Source organism: Littorina saxatilis, linkage group LG6 (genome assembly GCF_037325665.1).
Source record: "Littorina saxatilis isolate snail1 linkage group LG6, US_GU_Lsax_2.0, whole genome shotgun sequence".
Lineage (NCBI taxonomy): Eukaryota > Metazoa > Mollusca > Gastropoda > Littorinimorpha > Littorinidae > Littorina > Littorina saxatilis.
The window spans coordinates 8,798,841-8,813,037 of record NC_090250.1 but is presented as its reverse complement, the minus strand read 5'-3'; the positions used below and the strand labels follow the sequence as shown (position 1 = coordinate 8,813,037).

Here is a 14,197-nt window from a genome sequence, read left to right as displayed (position 1 = left end):
CCCAAATGCTTCTGCACTGTACTGGGAGATGGGCCTTATCAGTGGCTGGCACTGTACTGGGAGATGGGCCTTATCAGTGGCTGGCACTGTACTGGGAGATGGGCCTGATCAGTGGCTGGCACTGTACTGGGAGATGGGCCTTATCAGTGGCTGGCACTGTACTGGGAGATGGGCCTTATCAGTGGCTGGCACTGTACTGGGAGATGGGCCTTATCAGTGTTTGGCACTGTACTGGGAGATGGGCCTTATCAGTGGCTGGCACTGTACTGGGAGATGGGACTTATCAGTGTTTGGCACTGTACTGGGAGATGGGCCTGATCAGTGGCTGGCACTGTACTGGGAGATGGGCCTTATCAGTGGCTGGCACTGTACTGGGAGATGGGCCTGATCAGTGGCTGGCACTGTACTGGGAGATGGGCCTTATCAGTGGCTGGCACTGTACTGGGAGATGGGCCTGATCAGTGGCTGGCACTGTACTGGGAGATGGGACTTATCAGTGGCTGGCACTGTACTGGGAGATGGGCCTTATCAGTGGCTGGCACTGCACTGGGAGATGGGACTTATATCAGTGGCTGGCACTGTACCGGGAGATGGGCCTTATCAGTGGCTGGCACTGTACTGGGAGATGGGACTTATCAGTGGCTGGCACTGTACTGGGAGATGGGACTTATCAGTGGCTGGCACTGTACTGGGAGATGGGACTTATCAGTGGCTGGCACTGTACTGGGAGATGGGCCTGATCAGTGTATGGCACTGTACTGGGAGATGGGCCTGATCAGTGGCTGGCACTGTACTGGGAGATGGGCCTTATCAGTGGCTGGCACTGTACTGGGAGATGGGCCTTATATCAGTGGCTGGCACTGTACTGGGACTGATCAGTAGCTGGCACTGTACTGGGAGATGGGACTTATCAGTGGCTGGCACTGTACTGGGAGATGGGCCTGATCAGTGGCTGGCACTGTACTGGGAGATGGGCCTGATCAGTAGCTGGCACTGTACTGGGAGATGGGCCTTATCAGTGGCTGGCACTGTACTGGGAGATGGGCCTGATCAGTGGCCGGCACTGTACTGGGAGATGGGCCTGATCAGTGGCTGGCACTGTACTGGGAGATGGGCCTGATCAGTAGCTGGCACTGTACTGGGAGATGGGCCTTATCAGTGGCTGGCACTGTACTGGGAGATGGGCCTGATCAGTGGCTGGCACTGTACTGGGAGATGGGCCTGATCAGTGGCTGGCACTGTACTGGGAGATGGGCCTTATCAGTGGCTGGCACTGTACTGGGAGATGGGCCTGATCAGTGGCTGGCACTGTACTGGGAGATGGGCCTGATCAGTGGCTGGCACTGTACTGGGAGATGGGCCTTATCAGTGGCTGGCACTGTACTGGGAGATGGGACTTATATCAGTGGCTGGCACTGTACTGGGAGATGGGCCTTATCAGTGGCTGGCACTGTACAGGGAGATGGGCCTTATCAGTGGCTGGCACTGTACTGGGAGATGGGCCTTATCAGTGGCTGGCACTGTACTGGGAGATGGGACTTATCAGTGGCTGGCACTGTACTGGGAGATGGGCCTGATCAGTAGCTGGCACTGTACTGGGAGATGGGACTTATCAGTGGTTGGCACTGTACTGGGAGATGGGCCTTATCAGTGGCTGGCACTGTACTGGGAGATGGGCCTGATCAGTAGCTGGCACTGTACTGGGAGATGGGCCTTATCAGTGGCTGGCACTGTACTGGGAGATGGGCCTGATCAGTGGCTGGCACTGTACTGGGAGATGGGCCTTATCAGTGGCTGGCACTGTACTGGGAGATGGGCCTGATCAGTAGCTGGCACTGTACTGGGAGATGGGCCTTATCAGTGGCTGGCACTGTACTGGGAGATGGGCCTGATCAGTGGCTGGCACTGTACTGGGAGATGGGCCTGATCAGTGGCTGGCACTGTACTGGGAGATGGGACTTATCAGTGGCTGGCACTGTACTGGGAGATGGGCCTGATCAGTGGCTGGCACTGTACTGGGAGATGGGCCTGATCAGTGGCTGGCACTGTACTGGGAGATGGGCCTTATCAGTGGCTGGCACTGTACTGGGAGATGGGACTTATATCAGTGGCTGGCACTGTACTGGGAGATGGGCCTTATCAGTGGCTGGCACTGTACAGGGAGATGGGCCTTATCAGTGGCTGGCACTGTACTGGGAGATGGGCCTTATCAGTGGCTGGCACTGTACTGGGAGATGGGACTTATCAGTGGCTGGCACTGTACTGGGAGATGTGACTTATCAGTGGCTGGCACTGTACCGGGAGATGGGCCTTATCAGTGGCTGGCACTGTACTGGGAGATGAGACTTATATCAGTGGCTGGCACTGTACTGGGAGATGGGCCTTATCAGTGGCTGGCACTGTACTGGGAGATGAGACTTATATCAGTGGCTGGCACTGTACTGGGAGATGGGCCTTATCAGTGGCTGGCACTGTACTGGGAGATGGGCCTTATCAGTGGCTGGCACTGTACTGGGAGATGGGACTTATCAGTGGCTGGCACTGTACTGGGAGATGGGACTTATCAGTGGCTGGCACTGTACCGGGAGATGGGCCTTATCAGTGGCTGGCACTGTACTGGGAGATGAGACTTATATCAGTGGCTGGCACTGTACTGGGAGATGGGCCTTATCAGTGGCTGGCACTGTACCGGGAGATGGGCCTTATCAGTGGCTGGCACTGTACTGGGAGATGGGACTTATATCAGTGGCTGGCACTGTACTGGGAGATGGGCCTTATCAGTGGCTGGCACTGTACTGGGAGATGAGACTTATATCAGTGGCTGGCACTGTACTGGGAGATGGGCCTTATCAGTGGCTGGCACTGTACTGGGAGATGGGCCTTATCAGTGGCTGGCACTGTACTGGGAGATGGGCCTTATCAGTGGCTGGCACTGCACTGGGAGATGGGACTTATCAGTGGCTGGCACTGTACTGGGAGATGGGACTTATCAGTGGCTGGCACTGTACCGGGAGATGGGCCTTATCAGTGGCTGGCACTGTACTGGGAGATGAGACTTATATCAGTGGCTGGCACTGTACTGGGAGATGGGCCTTATCAGTGGCTGGCACTGTACTGGGAGATGGGCCTTATCAGTGGCTGGCACTGTACTGGGAGATGGGACTTATCAGTGTATGGCACTGTACTGGGAGATGGGACTTATATCAGTGGCTGGCACTGTACTGGGAGATGGGCCTTATCAGTGGCTGGCACTGTACTGGAAGATGGGCCTTATCAGTGTATGGCACTGTACTGGAAGATGGGCCTTATCAGTGTATGGCACTGTACTGGAAGATGGGCCTTATCAGTGTATGGCACTGTACTGGGAGATGGGACTTATCAGTGGCTGGCACTGTACTGGGAGATGGGCCTTATCAGTGTATGGCACTGTACTGGGAGATGGGCCTTATCAGTGTATGGCACTGTACTGGGAGATGGGCCTTATCAGTGTATGGCACTGTACTGGGAGATGGGACTTATCAGTGGCTGGCACTGTACTGGGAGATGGGCCTTATCAGTGGCTGGCACTGTACTGGGAGATGAGCCTTATCAGTGTATGGCACTGTACCGGGAGATGGGCCTTATCAGTGTATGGCACTGTACCGGGAGATGGGCCTTATCAGTGTATGGCACTGTACCGGGAGATGGGCCTTATCAGTGGCTGGCACTGTACCGGGAGATGGGCCTTATCAGTGGCTGGCACTGTACAGGGAGATGGGCCTGATCAGTGGCTGGCACTGTACCGGGAGATGGGCCTTATCAGTGGCTGGCACTGTACCGGGAGATGGGCCTTATCAGTGGCTGGCACTGTACTGGGAGATGGGCCTGATCAGTGGCTGGCACTGTACTGGGAGATGGGCCTTATATCAGTGGCTGGCACTGTACTGGGAGATGGGCCTTATATCAGTGGCTGGCACTGTACTGGGAGATGGGCCTTATATCAGTGGCTGGCACTGTACTGGGAGATGGACCTTATATCAGTGGCTGGCACTGTACTGGGAGATGGGCCTTATATCAGTGTACTAGAGGAATACCCGGCTTCGCCGGGGTGAATCGCGAGACAGAGACAGACAGCGTGGCGGTTCATCACAATCACCTCTGCAGGCGAAGTCCTGTCAAACGGGATTGAGAATTTTAGAGCTTATTTCTTAGCCCTATATTATCTGTTGTGGCTTCTCAAATGCCAGAACAGACAGACAGACAAAAGCCGCTAGACCCCATCACAAACAGAACTCTACAATCCACAGGTTTTTGCCCACACACACACACACAAACACACACACAGAGAAGCCGTATATATATATATATATATGTATATCTATATCTATAAATATATAGAGATAGGTGAGAGTGTATTTTTCGCGTGGCTATAAATTGATTCGACCTTTTCACTTTGACAGTAAGAACAACTTACGGGTGCAAGTTTTAAAATTTTTTAAAATAAGTTTAAATAATAGTATTTTTAAAATAAGTTTAAATAATAGTATTTTTCACCACAATCACCTTTGAAGGCGAAGTCCTGTCAAACGGGATTGAGAATTTTAGAGCTTATTTCTTGGCCCTATATTATCTGCTGTGGCTTCTCACATGCCAGAACATACAGACAGACAAAAGCCGCTAGACCACATCACAAACAGAACTCTACAATACACAGGTTTTTGCCCACACACACACACACAAACACCCACACACACAGAGAAGCCGTATATATATATGCATATCTGTATCTATAAATATATAGAGATAGGTGAGAGTGTATTTTTCGCGTGGCTATAAATTGATTCGACCTTTTCACTTTGACAGTAAGAACAACTTACGGGTGCAAGGGAAGCGTTGTGGACAGCGCAGTGGACAGCGCAGTGACATTCTAAAAATAGTAATAGTAACTTAGAACTGAACGGGAAAGCCACACGAAGGAAGGGAGATAAACGCCAAACACTGGAGAAGATAAGGAAGAGTTACTTATAATGGTGAAATGAACACAAAAACGAAAATGAGTTCAGCGCTGCGCGCTGAGAGCACGTGTTGAAATATCTCATCGATGATATTGTGTCCGGGGTGTAGCTGAATACGGTGTCCAAATTTGAAAAAAGATCCACCGAGAACTTTGGCGTTGTGATGTGGTGTAGCGGCTATGGTGTGTCGGTATGGGGGCCCGGGTAGCTGAGGTGGAACCAAAATAGCTGAGGTGGAACCAAAATCGGTTCCGCGCTGCGCGCTGAGAGCACGTGTTGAAATATCGACCAGGTTGTGTCGTGTCCCGGGTCTACCTGAATATGCCCACCAAATTTGAAGCAGATCCATCGAGAACTTTGGCCGTGCATCGCGCACAGACAGATACACAGACACACAGACACACAGACACACAGACACTAGTCGTATATATATATAGATGGCACTGTACCGGGAGATGAGACTTATATCAGTGTATGGCACTGTACTGGGAGATGGGCCTTATATCAGTGGCTGGCACTGTACTGGGAGATGGGCCTGATCAGTGGCTGGCACTGTACCGGGAGATGGGCCTTATCAGTGGCTGGCACTGTACCGGGAGATGGGCCTTATCAGTGGCTGGCACTGTACTGGGAGATGGGCCTGATCAGTGGCTGGCACTGTACTGGGAGATGGGCCTTATATCAGTGGCTGGCACTGTACTGGGAGATGGGCCTTATATCAGTGGCTGGCACTGTACTGGGAGATGGGCCTTATATCAGTGGCTGGCACTGTACTGGGAGATGGACCTTATATCAGTGGCTGGCACTGTACTGGGAGATGGGCCTTATATCAGTGTATGGCACTGTACCGGGAGATGGGCCTTATATCAGTGGCTGGCACTGTACTGGGAGATGAGACTTATATCAGTGTATGGCACTGAGCAGCATGCTGCTGCTGTGTTATCTCTGCTGTGGGGGAAGGGTGGGCGCTAAAAATAGCTCAGCCTGCCTGCAGCTAAAGAGGCAGAAATGAAGCCCTGGGAACAGCCATGATCTTCTTGTTTATGTCCCAACACTAAGCTTCTGACATGGTCTACATCTTCAGTTTGTTCTTTCATTCCCTTTTCCTCCCGTCAGGATCTTTTCCATGCGCACTTGGTCTTGTGCTTGCATGTACACATGAAGGGGTATACGGCAGTACCAGGTCTGCACATAAATTGACCTGGGAGATTGGACAAATCTCCACCCTTAAATCACCAGGAGCGGCCAGGATTCAAACCAACAACCTTCCGCTTTGGAGGCCGGCATCTTATCCACTGGGCCATTACACCCATCTGCACAAATACAAACCCCTTGCAAGGTAGGGAACCCTCACCTGTTCCTTGACCATGAGCTGGTGGCTCTCCATCATGAGCTCAAACTTGTCCCAGCGCGCCTGGAGCTGACTCAGCGACTCAACACCTCCGCCCGCCACTGAGCGAAGCAGCTTGTTCTTAGCTTCCGCCTTCTCGAACAGTGGCTTCACCTGAAAGAAAATTCACCATTGCATTAAATGAAATAAGTTTATTTATGAAACAAATTTATTGATGGAATAAATTTATTGTGAAATAAATTTATTTATCTATTTATTTATGAGGATGAAAGTCGCTTGTTCATTTCAATGCTTGTTATTCTCTCAGCCAGGAGAATGGTTCCGAATAACTCTCATTTACCCCATTACCCATGTCGTATGCATTTAGAGCACTTACTTCCCTTTGTGTATTAGAACACCGTTGCAGAGCTTAGAAACCCAAGAAAACATTAAAAGAATCTATGCAAGGATGAAACAATGCTTTAGTGACCCACTACCCAGTCTAAAAAGTCCACTATCATCAGATCAGCAAAGGTCTTATCTCGGAGTATGGTCACCTTTGGAAGCTTCAAAGACTGGCTTAAAACCTAAACTAAAAGTATACTACTGACACAATTCAAGTATGAATGAGCCAAATTCCAAGCATATAAGCACCCTTACAAAGAGAGAAAGGGAAAGGGAAATAACAAAGAAAGGGGAGAACAGGACAGACGACAAAGGGAAGGATGAAAGAGAAACAACGATCACCTCTGCCCTTTGTTAAAACTTTCAGTCAATACTAAATGTTAACAAAAAAAGTCAAAAGCCAAAACCAAAAGACAAATTCAAAACACTGTCCCAACCTCTTGCTTCTTCTTGGCAAACTCAGAGTGCTTCGAGTTGGCGTCTCCGATCTCTTCGACAGTCTGCGGCCGCTGGGAGAGAGTGTCGGTGGCAGACGAGACGAAGGTGTCGATCTCGTTAACGTCCTGGCTGATGGCTTTACGCAGTGAGTTCAGCAGAGCGTCAAACAGACGCTGGATGTGATCGTCAATCACCGCCTTCACCGGCATCAGGTTCACTGTGATGCAGTCTACTTTGGCTTGGCTGGTGAACATGAGAGAGAGCGACATTTTTATTGTGGTCAATATTACAATGGTACTCCCCTTTTAAGGCCTCCATAAATTCAAAAAAACCTAGGTCTTAATGAGGAGGGAGTCTTAAAGTGGAGGTAAATTTACAGAGGTTATGTTAAAAAAATCTGAAAAAGTAAGGTCTTAAAAGGGGGAAGGTCTTAAATTTGGGGTCTTAAAAGGGGGTTCCACTAAATACAAAATGTAACTTCTAAAGAAAATCCATTCACTGATTCAGAATCAAAACAGTACGGGGTAATTTTGGCCTTCTGGTGATCAGTCATAAGAAGCGAAAAGGATTTATCCAACAAACTACATAAAAGAGTCTGTAACTGACAGTCAGTTACTCAGGGTAGTTTAGATCAGATTTCCCCCTATCCTTTTGCTGTATTCTGGCCTGAATATAGGAATGTTTCAGTCAGAAGAACGAGACACCATGGCTGTGGTGCGTGAAACAAACTGGGTGCCAGCCAACTGGGTTTGTTTGTTTGTTTGTTTGTTTGTTTGTTTGCTTAACGCCCAGCCGACCACGAAGGGCCATATCAGGGCGGTGCTGCTTTGACATATAACGTGCGCCACACACAAGACAGAAGTCGCAGCACAGGCTTCATGTCTCACCCAGTCACATTATTCTGACACCGGACCAACCAGTCCTAGCACTAACCCCATAATGCCAGACGCCAGGCGGAGCAGCCACTAGATTGCCAATTTTAAAGTCATAGGTATGACCCGGCCGGGGTTCGAACCCACGACCTCCCGATCACGGGGCGGACGCCTTACCACTAGGCCAACCGTGCCGGTAACCAACTGGGTGGGAACAAGCCTCTGGGTCTGATTGTTTCAAATCACAACAAATTTCAATTAGTCCGACCCTGCAGCTGTATACCACGTGTTTGGGTGAAACCAGGTGGCACTTCGTTTCGCTTCATACATTTCAGTCCTGATTTTTACAGAATGTAATCTTGCATTTTGTGGGATGTACACATAATGCAACCATGCAAAACATTCCAATACTAAAGGCATTCCACATCCTTTTACAAATAACTTCATAGAAAATTCAGACCTGGGCAGTTTTTCGGCGTCTCTGCCCCGAGCTTTGAGGGCGCGGAAGTTGCGTTCCCAGTCTGACAGCTGAATGAGGTTGTCCTGCACAAACTGGTCTAGGTCTACAGCTCCCAGCACCACCCATTCCTGTCCAACACACATCATCATCGTCATCATTGTCAATATCATCGTCATCACTGTCATCATCATTGTCGTCATCGATGTCGTCATCATAATCATCATCATCATTATCCTTCCATCATAGTCTTAACATCGTCATTGTCATCCTTACTACAGTCAAACTTGTCTGTAACGACCCCGTTGGGGACCGACCAAAAGTGTTTGTTATAGAGATGTGGTCGCAAGGAAAAGGTGAGTTATATTGAACAAGAGCTCGGCAGGATCCTTCAGCGTGGTCGTTGTGGACCAGTAGTCGTAATCGAGAGGTGGTCGCAATGAAAAGGTGAGTTATATTGAACAAGAGCTCGGCAGGATCCTTCAGGGTGGTCGTTGTGGACCAGTAGTCGTAATCGAGAGGTGGTCGCAATGAAAAGGTGAGTTATATTGAACAAGAGCTCGGCAGGATCCTTCAGGGTGGTCGTTGTGGACCAGTAGTCGTAATCGAGAGGTGGTCGCAATGAAAAGGTGAGTTATATTGAACAAGAGCTCGGCAGGATCCTTCAGGGTGGTCGTTGTGGACCAGTAGTCGTAATCGAGAGGTGGTCGCAATGAAAAGGTGAGTTATATTGAACAAGAGCTCGGCAGGATCCTTCAGGGTGGTCGTTGTGGACCGGTAGTCGTAATCGAGAGGTGGTCGCCAGGACAGGTTTGACAGTATCATCACATAATTACCATCATGTGTTGTCAACATTCATCATCATGTGGTTTCGCTTGCGCTGAACTTGTCTATGATGGCGGACCCTTTATCCATTTAAATCCTTATAATTTGTGCGTACAAAAACAATCAAGCCCTGCACTTCTTTTTGTGTAGACTCAAAGACGGTATCCATGTCCCACTCCCGTTTCACCACAGTGGCACCTAAAAGACCTCGGTCATTCTGCCATAAGTGCAGGTGGCTGATTACACCTAAACACACATACACCTGTGTATCTCATCTAAAGTCGGGGTAACACCCGGGAACGTGCCCCTAATGGTTTCACCATGAGGGCGTAAAACTACATTAGCAAGATCTAGATGTGGCACTTTTCAGAACGTGTACGGGTAACGTCATCAAATCTAGTTTTTACACCACACGTTTGCCATGATCTGCAGTCTTGGTTGGAGCAAAACAACGAATGGTTTGGAACATTGGAGAAAAAGAGTGAGCCACGGGTGACGCAATATCTACACGTACACGTACAGGTCTTTGCTACACGTTCGATCATCTAGAACACTGTATTATCATCAAGCCCCACTCACGCTGAACTTGTCCAAGACAGCAGCCAGTCGTATGAAGAGCTTGGCCGCCTTGTTGTAGGAGGTGACGAAGCCCTCGGCGTTGCGGATGATGATAGCAGGGAAGATGGTGGTCTCCACCCCCTCGCTCACACCCTTGAAGTGGTTGGGGATGCTGATGAATTTCTTCATCTCACGGAAATACTTGGCCTTGATCTCCTCAAAGGGAGGTCGGAACTGAAGCCTCTGCTGCCTGGAAATGTGAAACAAAAAGTGGTTGTGCAACTGTGTTTTCTAAACTGATATGAACATATTCAGATGTGAGCGTAGAAAATGGTCAAAAAGGAACAAAAATGGTTTGCCAAATCAAAAATATGACAAAATGTTGTTGTTTTGGAGCTATATTTCTTAACCTGCAGGTGAGCTCCTCCCTGATCTCAGGCAAGTTTCCATAGAGCATTACTGTTATTGCTTGTTGTTGCTGTTTTTGTGCTGTAATTATTTACCTGTAGGTCGACCAGCTCAACCCTAATCTGAAACAAGTTTCCACAGAGTATTACAGTTATTGCTTATGTGAGCTTGCGGCGATCATTCTTTTTGAGGATGAAAGTCGCTTGTTCATTACAATGCTTGTTATTCTTTCAGGTGCCAGGAGACTAGTTCCGCAGAACTCTCACTAACTCTATTACACATGTCGAATGCATTTAGAGTGCTTACTTCTTTTTGTTTATCATACCTGTAGGTGAGCTCCACCCTGATCTCTGGCAGGTTTTCGTTGAGCGCCTCCATGCCCATCTGGTACTGGTACTCCAGGGTTTTGTACAGCTGCCGGTCCCAGTGAGCTCGCCACGGCTTCATGTTCTCGCTCGCAAACCCCTGCACAGCATGCATGCAAGGAGTGGTGTTAACCAGCAATTACTACATAGTTTGGAAGTTACAATCTCCAGATGCTTAATATGAAGTATCACAGAGTCTGCGGTAAGCAAGACTTGGAAAATGAATGGGTGATGACTCTGTGTACTGGAATATGATTTTCACTATAAAAGATATGTTTAAGTAAAAACAACTAAGGAGATAACCTATAGGAAAGCTATAGGAATTCAAAGCGATTTTCCTAAAGGAGACCTAAAGGTTTATTTCGTACTGGCTAATACATGTACCACTATCACTACAAAAGTTCCATCCTGCCGTTCCACTTTCATCTGTTTACTCTCAATACTGCACAATTACAGCACAATTCAGCAAACAATGGGCGTGTAATGAAGGACAAAATACTGCGAGGAATGGGAGAGGAGCCTGTGATCAAAGGGAGACAACTTGTCCCTTACCTGCTGCACCAGGTTGGCCATCAAGTGTCGTATGTCCATCAGGCCGTCCTTCCACCGCTGCTGTTGCCGCAGCAAGTCGATGCCCATCAGCTGCTGAACCTGGTTACACACACAGAAGGAGTGTTAAGCTTGTTTTACATAAACATTAACATATGAATGTAAAGGCTGTCCTTAATAGACGATGTTCGGAAATAAATCGGGTTTGTAAAAGAGTGAGTAACCCTTGCTGTTCTGAGGACAAATAATTGACACATGGTTCTTGTACTCTTGATTCAGACACACCCCTCGCCAGTGGCTGGCCTATAATGCCCCCCCCCCCCCCCCCAAATAAAAAATAAGGGTACTCACTCTTTTACAAATCATTCTGTACGAATCTGAAGTCTTTTTACCAAACATTTAGTGCCAAAGCTGTCTCCTGACATCGGTCTCGGATAAAAAAAATATCTGCTGAAGAAATGATAAAAAAAACTATAACCAACCAATCCCAGCCTCCATACCTTTTCAGACACGACGTTGTGAGACTTCCTGAGTTTCCTGTTTTCTGTGGTGAGACGATCAGCGGCGGACTGAAGTTTCTTGATGTAGGCCTCCAGCTGTTCCGGGTTGTCCCAGGTCACCTGACCGTCCTCCCCTTTGCCCTTCGAGCCTGTGGACACACAGCAACTTTTCATGACCATGCACAGATGAACCAGGGATCGCGTTAACGCATGTTTTTTGCGTATTTGACGCGTTTTAAAATCCGCCCACGCATTTTCCCGGCGCTTATGCGTAACGCGTACGCAAAACAACTTCTATTCAAAACGGCATGCTCAGCAGCACATCCCAATACTGAATCAGACTATAGCACACGCGCGCGAGTTGACACTCTGATGCGTATCGCCATGGAGGGGCCGGCCGTGAGCCAAAGTGCGGACGTTGTAGACAGGGCTTGCCGCAAATTCCAGAGCCGATGTGAGCGCCGGAAATAGGTGAGTGAAATGCGTGCTTTTGACATGATTTAACTGTGTTATAGTGTGACGCAAAATCGGTTCTGCTTTACGCGTTTTTTGGCCGACATTGCGTAAGCCGTACGCAATTTGAAAAATCCTAGCGCGATCCCTAAGGAACCCCCCTTTTAAGACTTCCCCCCTTTTCAGACTCTGTTTTCTCAGACTTTCTGTTCATATTAAGACTTCCCCCTTTTTCAGACTCTGATTTCTCAGACTTTCTGTTCAATCAATCAATCAATATGAGGCTTATATCGCGCGTATTCCGTGGGTACAGTTCTAAGCGCAGGGATTTTTATTTTTAAAAAAAAAAAATTTATTTTTATTTTATGCAATTTATATCGCGCACATATTCAAGGCACAGGGATTTATTTATGCCGTGTGAGATGGAATTTTGTTACACAATACATCACGCATTCACATCGGCCAGCAGATCGCAGCCATTTCGGCGCATATCCTACTTTTCACGGCCTATTATTCCAAGTCACACGGGTATTTTGGTGGACATTTTTATCTATGCCTATACAATTTTGCCAGGAAAGACACTTTTGTCAATCGTGGGATCTTTAACGTGCACACCCAAATGTAGTGTACTTGAAGGGACCTCGGTTTTTCGTCTCATCCGAAAGACTAGCACTTGAACCCACCACCTAGGTTAGGAAAGTAAGACTTCCCCCCTTTACAGACTCTGATTTCTCAGACTTTCTGTTCAGGACCTATGTAAATTTACCCCCATTTTAAATACAACTAGAGCCGAGTCAGAACAGCCAAGCCTCAGTAAAGTAAGTAAAAGAAATGGTTCTTGTAACCTTCCAAGTACTGAGAATTCCCCTCAGACTGATGAACTGCTTCTTACATGGACAAATCCTCACAAATAGTAATGAACTGATTTTATATGGCAAAATCCTCACAACTAGTAATCATTTGATTCTTATATGGAAAAATCCTCACAACAAGTGATCAACTGATTCTAATATGCACAAATCCTCACAAATAGTACTCAACTGCTTCTTATATGGACAAATCCTCACAACAAGTAATAATTATCAACTGATATTTACATGGCCAAATCCTCACAAATAGTACTCAACTGCTTCTTATATGGACAAATCCTCACAACAAGTAATAACTATCAACTGATTTTTATATGGACAAATCCTCACAACAAGTAATCAACTGCTTACTAATTGAAGGTATTTGTTACCTGTCTTTGGGTTCTTCACCAGTCTCTCAAATGCCAGGGCCGACTCCAACATCATGGACTGCTGGCTGGGGATCATCTGCTGGTCAATGGTGTTGTAGAAATGAGCCACCTGTAACGGAAGTAAATAACTCTTCCAGTCTGTCTCTCATTGCATGCACAATACACGGACGAAGACCTATAAAACACAGTCCCTCCCCCACTCTGCTCATATAGCCATGAACGTAATCATACCTGTAAAAATGAACATAGTTTCATCATACAATCGATGGCTGGATTTAGGCGGCTCTCTGAATATGTGAACATTTTCTTATGAGAGAAACAAAAAAATCAAAGAAACCCAACAAACATCAAGATAACCTGTTTGAGAATAACTCCGTGTTGGTAGAAATTTATATGAGAGATAAAATAATGTTAAAAAAATAAAAAATAAGACCTTACCTGTTTGAGAATGACTCCAAGCTGGTAAAACTTGTTATGAGGGAGAGAGAAAAAACAGAAGAAACAAAGACCTTACCTGTTTGAGAATGACTCTGTGTTGATGGACATTATTTTTTGATGAGAGAGAGAGACAGAGAAAAAAAAAACGAAAAAAAACCCTACCTGTTTGAGAATGACTCTGTGTTGATGGACATTATTTTTTGATGAGAGAGAGAGACAGAAAAAAAAACGAAAAAAAACCCAACCTGTTTGAGAATGACGCCGTGTCGGTAGAACTTCTGTGCAGTGTTGGACACGTTCTGAATCTTGGAAGGGATGGTGAACCCCAACGCTCCCAGCTGTCGCACTTCTCGCAGGAGCGTGAC

The 14,197-nt window shown here is 47.5% G+C and overlaps 1 protein-coding gene across 1 annotated transcript in view; it reads right to left on the bottom strand.

Moving 5' to 3' along the window:
• LOC138968419 (cytoplasmic dynein 2 heavy chain 1-like) overlaps window positions 1-14,197 on the bottom strand; it is a 124,884-nt gene that overhangs the window by 97,440 nt on the left and 13,247 nt on the right. Inside the window, exons 12-20 of the mRNA XM_070340997.1 lie at window positions 14,078-14,197; window positions 13,395-13,503; window positions 11,702-11,850; window positions 11,205-11,303; window positions 10,613-10,752; window positions 9,901-10,129; window positions 8,500-8,627; window positions 7,167-7,410; window positions 6,349-6,498 (exon numbers count right to left, since the gene is read on the bottom strand). The exon at window positions 14,078-14,197 is cut by the window's right edge and continues 76 nt beyond it. Coding sequence (XP_070197098.1) covers window positions 6,349-6,498; window positions 7,167-7,410; window positions 8,500-8,627; window positions 9,901-10,129; window positions 10,613-10,752; window positions 11,205-11,303; window positions 11,702-11,850; window positions 13,395-13,503; window positions 14,078-14,197 — 1,368 coding nt within the window. The remainder of the gene's footprint in view (window positions 1-6,348; window positions 6,499-7,166; window positions 7,411-8,499; window positions 8,628-9,900; window positions 10,130-10,612; window positions 10,753-11,204; window positions 11,304-11,701; window positions 11,851-13,394; window positions 13,504-14,077) is intronic.